The 12,811-nt window shown below is 35.2% G+C and overlaps 3 protein-coding genes across 3 annotated transcripts; 1 reads left to right on the top strand and 2 right to left on the bottom strand.

Moving 5' to 3' along the window:
• Window positions 1–243: 243 nt before the first annotated feature.
• Window positions 244–5,854, bottom strand: LOC111368175 (cysteine--tRNA ligase, chloroplastic/mitochondrial-like). The gene is given in 10 exon segments (XM_022989417.1): window positions 244–834; window positions 1,386–1,487; window positions 1,821–1,919; window positions 1,921–2,025; window positions 2,800–2,925; window positions 3,127–3,408; window positions 3,896–4,066; window positions 4,473–4,634; window positions 4,819–4,886; window positions 5,719–5,854. Coding segments are annotated over 10 exon segments (1,365 nt in total). The 5' UTR covers window positions 5,732–5,854; the 3' UTR covers window positions 244–597.
• An 811-nt stretch (window positions 5,855–6,665) lies between these two features.
• LOC111368176 (ER membrane protein complex subunit 7 homolog) lies at window positions 6,666–10,303 on the bottom strand. The gene is made up of 7 exons (XM_022989418.1): window positions 10,115–10,303; window positions 9,961–10,004; window positions 8,248–8,356; window positions 7,602–7,665; window positions 7,384–7,500; window positions 7,162–7,261; window positions 6,666–7,010 (listed from the first exon to the last, which is right to left on the bottom strand). The coding sequence occupies exons 1-7, from the start codon at window positions 10,201–10,203 to the stop codon at window positions 6,907–6,909; spliced, it is 627 nt and encodes a 208-aa protein (XP_022845186.1). The 5' UTR covers window positions 10,204–10,303; the 3' UTR covers window positions 6,666–6,906.
• Window positions 10,304–11,799: 1,496 nt separating this feature from the next.
• On the top strand, window positions 11,800–12,576 carry LOC111367021. The gene has a single exon (XM_022987697.1). The coding sequence runs from the start codon at window positions 11,800–11,802 to the stop codon at window positions 12,574–12,576; it is 777 nt and encodes a 258-aa protein (XP_022843465.1).
• The last annotated feature ends 235 nt before the right edge of the window (window positions 12,577–12,811 follow it).

The following is a 12,811-nucleotide window of genomic DNA, read 5'->3' on the forward strand; positions in this document are numbered from 1 at the left end:
CTTAATGATATTCATAGCTGAAAATGGACGATATATAGTAATTGTTGAGACAAGAAGATTTAAGGCTGGGGTAAGTAAACTATCGACAAGAGTACAGTTCATAAATTTTATTGTCATTGTGTCAATATTTGGCACAACTTGTAAAGCATTGGCTAATTTTAAAACTGAGTTAAACTGAACTTCGAATTTGAGAAGCTCTAATTGATTTTTCTGTACATTGATAACCTTGTAAATCTGAGCCTCTGGAATAAAATTCTTCTTCCACCAAGAAACTGGGTTCAAATTCGAGTCCACAAGATGACTACCTTCATTAACTACAAGCAATAGAATGCACTGGTGAAAATAGCCTCTCCCCCCCTTTTTTGTCCCCTTAAGAACAGAACAAAAATTCATCATGCTTACAACAAAGAAAGTTAAACGGCTTGAGAATAAGTGAAAGCATTTTCATCAGGCATGATTGTTTTATCAACTAAAATACACCGACAAAATAAACTGCATGGTGAAATCCCATATGCTATTCTCCAAATTTAAAGAGTTAACCGTGGATTCATTATATCTTTCATTGCAAACTTATGAAACGGTATGTTCCAATCAGATTCAGCTTCCTGCGACCTGCTGTTCTTTCAAAACCAAAGGAATAGCTGGTCTCCAAGTTGTGCACTCTGGGCTGTCCATGAGTGCAATGCCTAAACCCGACAAATATTTTCGAATTGCATCGGATTCTTCATATTGCTTATTTTTTCTTGCACTATTCCTTTCTTCAATCTTCTGTAGCACTTGATCTTCTGTCAACTTTACGCGCTTCAGTGCATAATCTCGTAGCTGCTGCAAAGCCTGGAACATGTATAACCATAAGCTCAAAATCAATTTTATTCATTAATTAAGGATTATAATGCCTGACAAAGGCCTAATTTTGAAATAAAACCCGCAGATAGCGTTAAAAAAAATTGACGCCACAAAAAATTGACATCATCGGTGATGAGCAATGCAGGATGGTTTTACTTGGTAGAAGCAGATGCAATAAAAAGAGAGTGACTAAAAATTTCGAAGGATTTTAAAATCACATGAAAGTAAGTAATTTATGCCTTTTGCAACAGACTTGCAATTCGATTGCTAGATATCAGAAACAAAACACGTCTAGTGCAACATGAAAACTAAAATGCAAGGCCAACTTAAATACAGCATCAAATTCTAGAGAACATCACAAAGGCCCACATAAATGCGTGCACATTAAACAAATCTTCGTTCTTATATTTTTCTTTCTTTTTTTTTTTTTGTGGGTTGTGGAGGGTGTTTGTTTTTAAATTTTTCATTTTTTTTTTTTTTTTTTTTTTTTTTGTGGGGTGTGGAGGTTCGTCAGAGAGACAGAGACAGAGACTTATTACCTCAGAGTAACTACTTGGCAAGAGTCCCAAAACAGTCCGAACATTTCTCATGGTATTTTCTAAAGCTGCAAGTGATTCTATTCGTAATTCTTGCTTCTTGCCCTGAGAATAACAGAGGTCATAAAAGGACACAAATAAGCCTAATTCAACTTTCAATGAGAGAATAAGATTATAACACATAATTGAAAAAGACATCAATAGTTATGTTAAAATCCAAGAAACAACTACACTGCCGAAAAAGACAGTGTAAATTAGTATACAGATTTATTGTTTCTGGAAACTATGTCTACTATCTCATCCATGCTTTAGATTATCTACAAAAAATACTTATCTGATTGGAACTGAAGAAGAAAACAAGCATTTAGATATATACCACTATAGGAAAATTGAACCGACAAATAAAATTGCTTAATCATGCGACTAAAACCAAAATACCTTACGAGTATGTAGAAGGTCATTGATGGTCTTCAATGGCTCTGACATTGCAGCCAAAGTTACGGGAGTACGGATATCATCAGACATTGAAATAAAAAAACTCATCATTAAATTTATCAATACAAAGTGTAGTTCCTGATGGAATAGAATGTTTCCGGCTTGCCTCATCATGCTGGGACAGGATATTCTCACAATCATGTAATGTCTGCAACCAGAGCATGACCATATTTGTTACACTGACCTTACAGTTAAAATATGAAGACATACAAGTTTTGCAGCGAACTAATACCCAATATTCTAGTTGTGTAAATATAAGAGCATCAACAAAGAGTATTTTAGAAAGATTATTCTTCGTTGTGCTTAAAGAGACTTCAAAAAAAGACTTATCCCACATAAATTGGGGGTCAACTACATAAAATTCTATTTCACCACTTCATTTCATCCATAGCTACGAAGATTCAATGTGATCATATCCTCACAACTACATCACAAACGTTAATTTTGGTTTGAAGTTAATTCGAAGCTTGCAATTTCATTTCAAATTTTTATCTTGAAAAATTAAGAGCCTCTGTATATCGAAAGTTGAATCCATCCTTTGCCTTTTCTTTTCCATTATTCCGTCGCATTGATTATGTTTAGATAATCTTTTTCTATTATTTGAAAAAAAAAAAAAAAAAAAAAAAAAAAAAAGAAGAAGGAGAAACTCCTGGCCCCCTGGTTAAGAGATAAAAAAATATAGAATACAGGGACAGGCTTGGAAGCGTGGTAAAGCAGTGCGTCAACACAATATCACACGGTAACTAGGGCATAATGCATGCAGAACTCTGATGGTACGAGACCTTGCAAAAGCAGTTACTTTTGAATTATTCAAATTTCAAACTATGAAAACGCTTGATACAGGAGAAAAGGAATTAATAAGTACAAAATGAAACAGAGTCGAGCCTTCATTGTGCCAGCCCAAGGATTGAGGGGATTGTACCTGATAGATGTAAAAAACACGCTCTGATGCACTTTCAAGCTGTATCTCTGAGTAATTGATTGGCGAACGATAATGAGTCCCCATTAGGAAAAGTCTCAAAGCCAGTGGATGATAATGTTCTAAGACCTAGAAAAAAAAATAATAATAAAAAAAAAAAATAATAATAATAATACCGGTCAAGAAAATAGAATAGAGAAAAACTACTAAAATTGGAAGCATTGAACAATATCAGATTATTGAGTTGTCAGATTGCAAACAAGTGGAATTTATTTGTTTCTACATGTATGTGTGTGCGAGAGATTGAGAGGACAATTTATTTCCCTGTACCTGCCGAATTGTGAAAAAGTTTCCAAGAGACTTTGACATCTTCTCCGAGTCAATAGTCACAAATCCATTATGTATCCAATATCTTACATTGCTCTTATGGCACGCAGCACAGCTTTGCGCTATCTCATTTTCATGATGGGGAAAAATAAGATCCATTCCCCCACGATGAATGTCAAAAGAATAACCTAGATAAGTAGCGCTCATGGCACTGCACTCGATATGCCATCCGGGTCTACCAGGACCCCACGGACTCTCCCAAAAAGGTTCTCCCTCCTTTGCAGACTGTAAACAGAAGACAAGCACTAGAATGATTGGAAAAAAATGGTAGACCTTCACAATGAACAAGGATGAAATTCAACAACCATGCTGATGCAAACTTCTCTCTAGTTAACTGAAAAGTGAATACTGAATGTCCTTCTTGCCCCACTATTATTAAGGAAGTGAATGTGGTCAGTAAAAAAGAATTGTAAACTATCTTATGCTCTAGTTAGATTGATTAAACCAACCTCCCTTCTGGTATAAAAATATAAATGAAACTCATAAAATCGAACCTACCATCAATAACATTGAATGAAAATATTGAGGGTAAAAGTAAATTCAAGAATCATGAGGAAAGGTATCCTGAATTATGACAATCAATAAAGGATGCAACTATCATTTACCTAAATATTAAGGCAGGTATACATATATGCTTTGCAACCATCTATAGATGTATAAATACATTTTTTTCTAAATACATATGAACACAGCCGAAGTTACAAGCAATTACTTTCCATAATGCAAAGTCAGCTGGGTTTTTCTTCCTTGAGTCCACTGCCACCCGTTCACCCGCTCTATTATCTTCTAACTTACGGCCAGATAATCGTCCATAGTAGGGGAAGTTGTCTACAGAGAAGTACACATCACCTTGGAGAGTGTACGCCCACCCATTATCAAGTATCTGTCACAAAAGCATAAAGTCTCCACTTAATGCTAACATGCTAAGTTTCTTTGTAATGTCAAAATCTAAGGATAAAGAGATAGATCAAAGCAAAATCATGAACTTGAGAGTTCAAATTAAAAGAAAAATGAATTTTCACTAGTTTACAATGTCTACAAAATATCCAGGAACAATTTCCTTTCCAGAGCTACAAGGACAAAAGGGATTTGATCTTGGATTACTCAAATTAAAGTTTTCAATGCAACTGAGGGCGTATATTTAGAGTTTCCTCCATAAATATACAAATTTTTTGCCAAAATAAAAGAATAAAATAAAATAAATGGTAAACACTTTCAATAGAGGTGGACAAACTGCAAGAGAAATTTCTTTATCCCAAGGCACCAAAGAAAGAAGAAGAAAGAGGTACCTGCTTAATCATCTCAATGATTTCTGGAATGTGATCAGACACTCGAGGTTCCACTGAAGGAGGAAGACAATGTAGATTTGACATATCACAATGAAACTCTTCGCAATATCGTCTGCTTAAATTTATTGGATTCTTCCCCAACTCATTTGCTCTTGCAATAATCTACAGAATTTGAAAATTGCAGACTCAGCCATCCTGTCATACATATGTGGAAATTGTAGGTACTTGTAAGAAAGCTACAGTATCAACGTCTGGAAATTCAATAGCTTTCTCAAAAGTGTTATATTATAAGTAGACATATGCAGATAAGCACAAATACATCTTTTGGCTCTTTGAAACAACACACCTTATCATCAACAGCAGTGAAATTCCGAACGTAGTTGACGTCATATCCCAAATACTTGAGGTATCTGCCTAAATTTCAAAGAATGGAAGGGAAAAAAGTGCAATTAATTGTAACACACAATGTTTTACTACTAAAAACAAGCAGGAAAAACTTATCCGAAGTAGAAATCCAAAAGCACTTTGAAATTTTACTAAGCACATAGAACATGACTCTCCAACATAAGTGTATAATATGTCTATCTTGAATTAAATTAATTTTTTTTATTGTTTATTTTTTTTTCATTTTTTGAAAATCAAAAGACACTCATATTATTATCATTATGAACAAAGAGCATAATAATAGAAGGGGTAAAATCAACCAGGGAATTAGTAGCAATTAGCAAAAGAAGAGTAACTGTGAAATTAGTAGAAATTAGCGAAAGAAGCAAGATTGATTGGCTAGGTTATTCCCTTTTCTAGGAACAAAGCAAAGCGAACCATGCCCCACCTCTTTTAGTAAAGCTACAATGTCAAGGAAAACAAATGCATTCAAAGAAAGGAAGTACGAATTATTGCTCCAGATCAAAAAATGATTAACACGCATTAGTTCACATGGATCAGGGAAGCAAAACTCCGCATCCTTGAAGTTATAGCTCAGACCAGTGAATTGCTTATCAAGATTCACTGTTAAATTTCTACAACTTCATCGAACATAGACAAAGTTTCCTAATATTCTCATAAAGATTAGAACTTTCAAATATTTCGTTTCAGAAGTTCATAAGATTCTGAATATCTTTTTCCATCCATTATTTCATTTCACCCAATTATTTTTCTTAACCACAACTAAAATGCACCAAATACATCTACAGGTATATAAATTAACAACTATAAACAAACACGTAGAAAGAGGAAGAATGCACACCTGTACAAGACATCGAAAAAGACGTAAACGCATGCCCACTTTGGCTTCAACATTTGGCTTAAACAGTTCCTTTTGCCTGCTCATAGTATTGTACAACCACGACTCCTTTTTCTTCATCGGTATGTGATTATTATTATCATCATTAATTGTGTCACTTCTCGCCCGATTACTGGTCAGAGGAAGAGAGTTATTACTGCAGTAAATTGAAGAGAAAGTGTGGAGTCGAAAACTGGTTCCGGTGGAAAGCGATTTTGCTTTGGAAGTTTGGCGGTAAATGCGTGGAATCAAGGGATTGTAGCATTTCAAGAGAGACGCCATTGGAGTGGTCTCTCTATCTATCTCTATCTCTCTCTCCCTGCCGCGGAGGTTGAGCGACAAGTGTTAAGTATTTATTATTCGGAGATAAATTTCATCCGTGGTCATTCAACTTTCAGAAAAAATCTCAATTAGCCCATGTTTAACAACCATTTAAAAAAAAAAAAAATTAATTATAATAATAATAAAATCATGTATTTATTTTCAACTGCACATTCTCACAATAAAAAAATTTGCACGTAAACAAAAACATTTCCCTTAATTTTTAATCATACATTCTCTAAAAATTTATTATTCAAAAACTCGTTATTTCCAAAAAAGAATCTATCAAAAAACTACTAAATTTCAAAACTAAGTCACATTCCCTCCCACTCATCTCCCAAGCTGATTGCTTTATTTACCTGGAGTTTAGTGATCCATTTGAAATTAAATTGTAATTTAGTGATTCAATTGAGATAAGAGTAAAATTTAATGACTTAGAACCTGTTTGTGAGTGATTTTGAAAATTAATTTTTTGATCGTTAAGAGAAAAGTGCGGCCTATCTGTGAGAGAAGAAGTCAAATATAACGATTGAAATAGTAAAATAACAGTCAAAAAATCAATTTTTTGAATAAAAAAATACTCCCAAACAGGCAGTTAATTGAGATTTTACTGAAAATGAAATTCAAATATTATCCATCCTAATGGAATTGAAATCGCACTTCCACCACCAGGAGGAATTCAACAATACAACAGATAGTATGAGTTGAAGAGAGCTCATTGATAATCAAAATAAGAACCTATGCTTAAGAGTTTTAGTAAAAGGGCCCTGTTAAACAGTTCCAGGACAAAATGTATTTTCCGAGTTCTGGGTACAAACCGATATCTAATTTCTAACTAGGCCTCTGTGTTGCTCCAGCCAAAAAGTTTGTGAGAGAGGGAACAGCAACACCTTGGTTTCTCATTTCCTCTTGAGCTCGTTTCATTTCTTCAGCATCTATGTCACATAAGAAAACCAGAAGCGCATTATAATGGGACCATATTAACATATCAGTTCAACTGGGCTCGGATTTAGAAATGCCAAAGATAATCCAAATCAATCAAAAGCGAGATGGATGAGTCCAAGGCTTCAGTGCTGTAACTCTTACCAACTAGTTTGGGCATTAAAAACACCACAATAGCCATAAATCCGACCATCAGACCCATTGGGCTCTTCACGATAGACATTACGGAGAATGGTTCTCTTATCTGCAAAAGAGTAAATTGGAAATTGAAAAAGAAAAGAAAAAAAAAGCAGACGTAATTTTGAGAATCACTAATGACCTATACAAAGAACAGGAGGTATCAATCACGATAAAGGGTAATCTAACCTCGTAATACTGTTCCTCCCTCAAAGGCTCCAAAACAAGCTCACTCAATACTCTCCTGTTCTCTGTCAAAGCTGCCTGAACTTTACCAGGGTTTCTAGCACTGACATCTATGCGTACCTGGCAGCCGATAGAAGAGACCGGGATTATATATGTAATGTTTGATTGATTACTAAATTAGTTCAATAACAAGAATAATACGGGAAATGGGAGATGCTCACCGGAGAAAAGAAATAGCCAATTGCAGCTACTTCAATAAGATGAGTCCCTGCTGGCACATTATGGCTTGAGGCATAATGGTTAAAGAACTACGCTAAATTTCATAATTCAAATCCAAGGGACGCTGGATGTAATGGAACATTTGTAGGAGAAGGGAATAGGGGAGAAAAGAGAGAAGGAGGAGGAGAGGATAGAGAAATTGGGGAAGAAATAGTTTATTTCATACAATCAAGTTGTTCTATTACATCTCCATAATCCCCTTTATATAGGGTTTCAAAAATCATAAATAAGTAAAGAAATGCCATAAAAGTTAATTAAATCACATTCTAATCATGTTTCCTGAAATACGAATCAAAATAGGAAACTAAATAAATAATTTATCTCTATAATATTGCATCACCAAGTGTGCTTTCAGAATTATAACAATAAGAATACTAGTTCCACGCATAACACAGTACCAGTTCAGGTCTCCATTCACAAGCTTGCAATAATGTGATGCAGTAAAAAGTAGGAAAATAGCAAAACATAACACTCGATATCAAGATATGCAACAGAACCACAGACCAACACCCAAATGGCGCTGGCTCGGCCCATCGCCATCCCTACCCAAAAGTAAATCAGTGCATAGTGACAAAGATGGTAGGATACAAAGAAAAATATCCATCAGGCCTTAAAAAGGTAACTCTCTGGCCACCATTAAGTATGACTTTGACATTTGATACTTTTTCTGGATGACCATATCCTGATATGCTAAATCCTATCAGAACAGAACATGTACACAGAAAGTCAGTCAGTAAGATGAAATACAAAAGATGGGAGCATTACAAACATGAAAATAGACAACTCTTGCAAGAGACAAGATACATACTTCGCCATATTTATAAGTAATTTAGTATTGCAAGACCATGCAGAATCATGTCCTGGTAACATGGACATTACCACTGGAGCAGTAGGAATAGTAACCTACTTGTACAATAGCTCCCAAAGATTTGGTTGGAAGCATGATGGCTAATACCAATGTTCTCTTGAGACTAATATACATATATAACCTTGTCTACATGTGAAAAAACAGATAATACTTGTCTCCAAAAGCAAGAATACTACACAACCCATATCCACCGGGGGGAGCCAGGAATGTAACAGAGTAGAGGAATATTCTACAATTGTCAGATGGTAGTTTGGTTGCTCCTATAAGAAGAGCAGCATAGTCTCTGTCCAGGAGAAATTTTCTCAAATATGAGAAAACATTACTGCTGTATTTACAAATATAGTGAGACAAAGCTCAATAAAATGGAGAAACATTGTTGTTGATTAAGTGGAGAGGTAAAAATAGAGAACTTAAAACATTTTTGGTAGCAAGTTTTGAAAGAAAATAAAAAATAGCTCCAAATTTCAGTCTTTTTCCCCAGAAACTTACTTTTTTTTATAAATGAACTCCATATACTATCATTATTCAAAAATTAATAAAAGTGGGATGAGAAGCACACTCACACAAAAAAATACATACCAGTCCACCTACTCCATATTTCTAATATAACGACCAAGTCTCTGTACACAAGTGCTCAATTGGTACCAATATTCAACTTAAGTTTCCCTTAAGGTAGATGATCTATCAAAGCGGTCAATACGTATGATATAATGCTTGGGCACAAAGGTTTGGTCATTATAACTACCACCGTTGACCAAATTAAGCCACTAATCAATATTTTCTTCAATACCCAATGGGGGCAATTTCACCCACTCAGCCCTTAGTGGCTCCACCACTGAACATCCAATTTATTCTCACCTCTGAACCTTCAAATGGTCAATATTGTTCCAAACCTGCCTATCTCATTAACGAATTGCCACTTCTCAGTAACTGAAAAGTAAAAATTGACATATTGTGAAAGAAATCCTAAGCAATTTAGATTCCAAGGACGAAATGTTTATAGATCTTTGATTTCAAAAGATGATTCAACTTCGATCTGGCAATCTAACTTAGTAATATTCGACTACTACAAGATCAAAGAGTCAAAACAAGTGACGGTGATAAACCTGATCTCTACATAAAACTCTTTATGTGTCCGCATCAATATCATTGATGATAATATATTTTCTTACACCACATTTTATCTCAGAACGTTCAGATTATGCGTTTAGGCAAAATTTCCTCAAATCTAAAACTCAATAAAATAATGCCTATCAATTTAATTGATCTAGTTTACCCTACCGATAATTTAGTTTCTTGAATAGCCGTACCGTCAAAGTTTACAAGAACATATAGTAGAAGCCAACATCAAACAAAAGCATTCAAAGTGTCTAGGTACTTGTAAAAATACAAATGAAAAATGGTATTGCTCAAATAACAAAAGAAAAACCCACCTGGAAGTTTTACTTTACCATTGATGCTATACCCCTCAATATCCCTACAACAAGGAAAAAAAACCCACCCAGAAGCACCAATATTAGAAATTAAAGGGGGGTCCGATTTACAAAGTACAGAGATAATCGATGTACATATGAAGAAAAGTAGTACCCAGAAGAGATCGCGAGCGTCGAAGGCAGAAGAAGTAATATTAGTGAAAGAAATATCGTTATATCATCACAGCAAGTTGTGGCCGCCATCGTATTGAGAAAGATGAACTGAAGAGAAGCGGTCTAAGCAGATATATTTGTTGGGAAGGAAAGTCCAAATTATCCTTAATCACACATTTCTAGTAACATTAAATACTTAATTTGAAGGAAAACATTAACTTGATGGGATGATTTAATTTATATATACAAAATATGGATAAATATATATTTTATTGATTAATATGAATTTTTGTTAATAAAAAACTACCAAATAAATTAGAAAATAAAACATAAACCAGAAACCCTACCTCTTCTCTGTCTTCTTCATTTTCATTGAACAAGAAGACATTTGTGTTGCATTCTACATCCACTTTGAGAGGTTAGCAATTACAAATTATTTTATTTTACTTTCGTAACTTTGAATTTGTACATATTAAATACATGTGCATATTTATTTGAAATTAATTTGAAAGTATTATGCATTCATTTGTTTGGTTTTTTTTAATCCTTAATAAAACGTCATTATCACCATTGAGTAATTTCTTTCATTACTACCATTAAGGTCTCTTTAATGACAAGGCCAATATGCCATTTTCATTTTGTCATTTAGTAGGTGAATAATAATGACCACACTTAATATGATGTGTTGAAGAAACTTGAGAAATTCGCTGTCGTCTGCTTTCCGACATTTTCGACAGTTAAACTGTCAAGTTCGACATTTACAAATCGTCGGTTTAGACGTTTGAGATGTTGAACCTGACATTTACAAACTACCGAGTTCTACAATTTTACTTTCAATTTGGATACTTCAAAATGATAGAAACCCTTGATTTGATATTTTGTTATTGTACTGATTTACGTATTATGAAGTGCGACTTTCATGCTATTAAATGCCAACATACTGATTCTGAATTGTTACCATTGCAATCCCAACATTTCAAGTATGAATAATCATTTGAGATTTATCGTTTTGCATGGGGGAAATTTTGTTCATGTGGATGACGAATGGAAGTAGAGAGGGGACAAAACTACTTCCATTTTGGTGCCAACAAGTATTACCGTAGTCGAGTTTATGTTAAGGTTGAAGGAGAAACTTTGTATTCTTGATTCCCGCGCTCAAATTGAATTGAAGTTCAAAGTCCCTAACTTGAATATACCTCCGGCTGAAATATGCGACAATGAAGACTTAAATTGGTACGTATCAGTGCATAAGGAAACTGCTATCTGTGTTACTGTTTTGGAATCCGATCTGCCAAGCGTTGACAAGGGAAGGGATGCAAATTTTCAAGATCCTTCGTTTGTCGCGGTAGATGTTCTGCAAAACGAGGAACATGATTTGGTGAATCGAATGCATAGTGTCTCAAACAATAATGCACTTGAAACACATGAGTATGATAACGAGACTGCACCATTAGATGAGAACTTAGATAACCCATCACCTAGTTTAGAGGTTGCTAATTCTGTTGACGTCGACGACGAGCACTCTTTGTCACATTCCAACGATTCGGATGGATATGAATTTATGAGAACTGTGACTACATCCGATCTTGCCGAAAAGAAAATATTCTTAGCAAGAAAGATTTGTACTCGACAATTCGTGCACTTGCTTTGAAAAATAAGTTCCAATTTCTGGTGGGCCGGTCAAGCATGAAGATGTTAACCGTTGTATGCGCCGACAGCAGTTGCAAGTGGATGTTACGTGCTTCTACTGTGAAGCAGTTTGCAATCTTTGTGATCCATAAATTCAATAATGTGCACACATATTCCATCGATTTTCGCAGTAATGCGCATCGACATATGACGAGTTCTGTAATTGCAGAACACATTTTGGGAAAATTGGATAATCCGAACCGATCGTATGATCCGAGCACTATTGCACGTGACATGGAACATGAGCTCGGTATCCAAATAAGTTACAACAAGGCACGTAGGGGGAAGGTGGCCTCTTTACACATGCTACATTGGACACTGGAGGACAATTTTCAGAAACTATTTTCATACTGTCACGTACTAGGTGAGAATAACCCAGAGACGGTAACCCACATCGAAATTGATTCACACAATAGATTCCATTACTTCTTCCTAGCTTTTGGTGCAAGCATTCATGGTTACATGCAGTACTTAAGGCCCGTTGTTTGCGCTGACAGTAGTCACTTAAAAGGTCCATACAAGGGTACACTTTTACTTACAACTGCCCAAGATGCCAACAAACAGATTTATCCCTTAGCGTGGGGGATTGTGGATTCCGAAACTAACCGATCTTGGATGTGGTTTATGTCTAACTTGAAAGATCTTATAGGCGACTCAGATGAACTTGTATTTGTTTCAGATAGGAAAAGAAGTATCGAAAGACCTATTACTCGCTTATTTTCTTTGTCTCGTCATGGTTGTTATATGTGGCATGTGGAGAAGAACCTAATTTAGCGGCACTTTAACGTAAGTTCAATATTTCTGTTCAAACGAGCTGCTTCAACTTATCGGGTCGACGAGTTCGAACGACTAATGGAACAGATTCGTAGGGTCAGTGAAAGATGTTACAGGTATTTGGAGAAAGCCAATTTTTCATTCTGGTCACGAGCACTATTCGTGGGTGACCGATACAACATCATGACAAACAACAACGTAGAATCATTGAACTCAATGCTGAGACATGCTTGTT

Source organism: Olea europaea, chromosome 18 (genome assembly GCF_002742605.1).
Source record: "Olea europaea var. sylvestris chromosome 18, O_europaea_v1, whole genome shotgun sequence".
Taxonomy (NCBI): domain Eukaryota; kingdom Viridiplantae; phylum Streptophyta; class Magnoliopsida; order Lamiales; family Oleaceae; genus Olea; species Olea europaea.

What these genes read in the sequence shown, in the direction of transcription:
- LOC111368176 (XM_022989418.1), bottom strand. Translation starts at nt 10,203, where the DNA reads ATGGCGGCCACAACTTGCTGTGATGATATAACGATATTTCTTTCACTA. An exon ending in TGGTAAAGTAAAACTTCCAG is followed by an intron (nt 8,357 to 9,960) that starts GTGGGTTTTTCT and finishes CTGTTCTGATAG; the next exon opens with GATTTAGCATATCAGGATAT. An exon ending in CCTGATGGATATTTTTCTTT is followed by an intron (nt 7,666 to 8,247) that starts GTATCCTACCAT and finishes TTATGCCTCAAG; the next exon opens with CCATAATGTGCCAGCAGGGA.
- LOC111367021 (XM_022987697.1), top strand. Translation starts at nt 11,800, where the DNA reads ATGAAGATGTTAACCGTTGTATGCGCCGACAGCAGTTGCAAGTGGATG.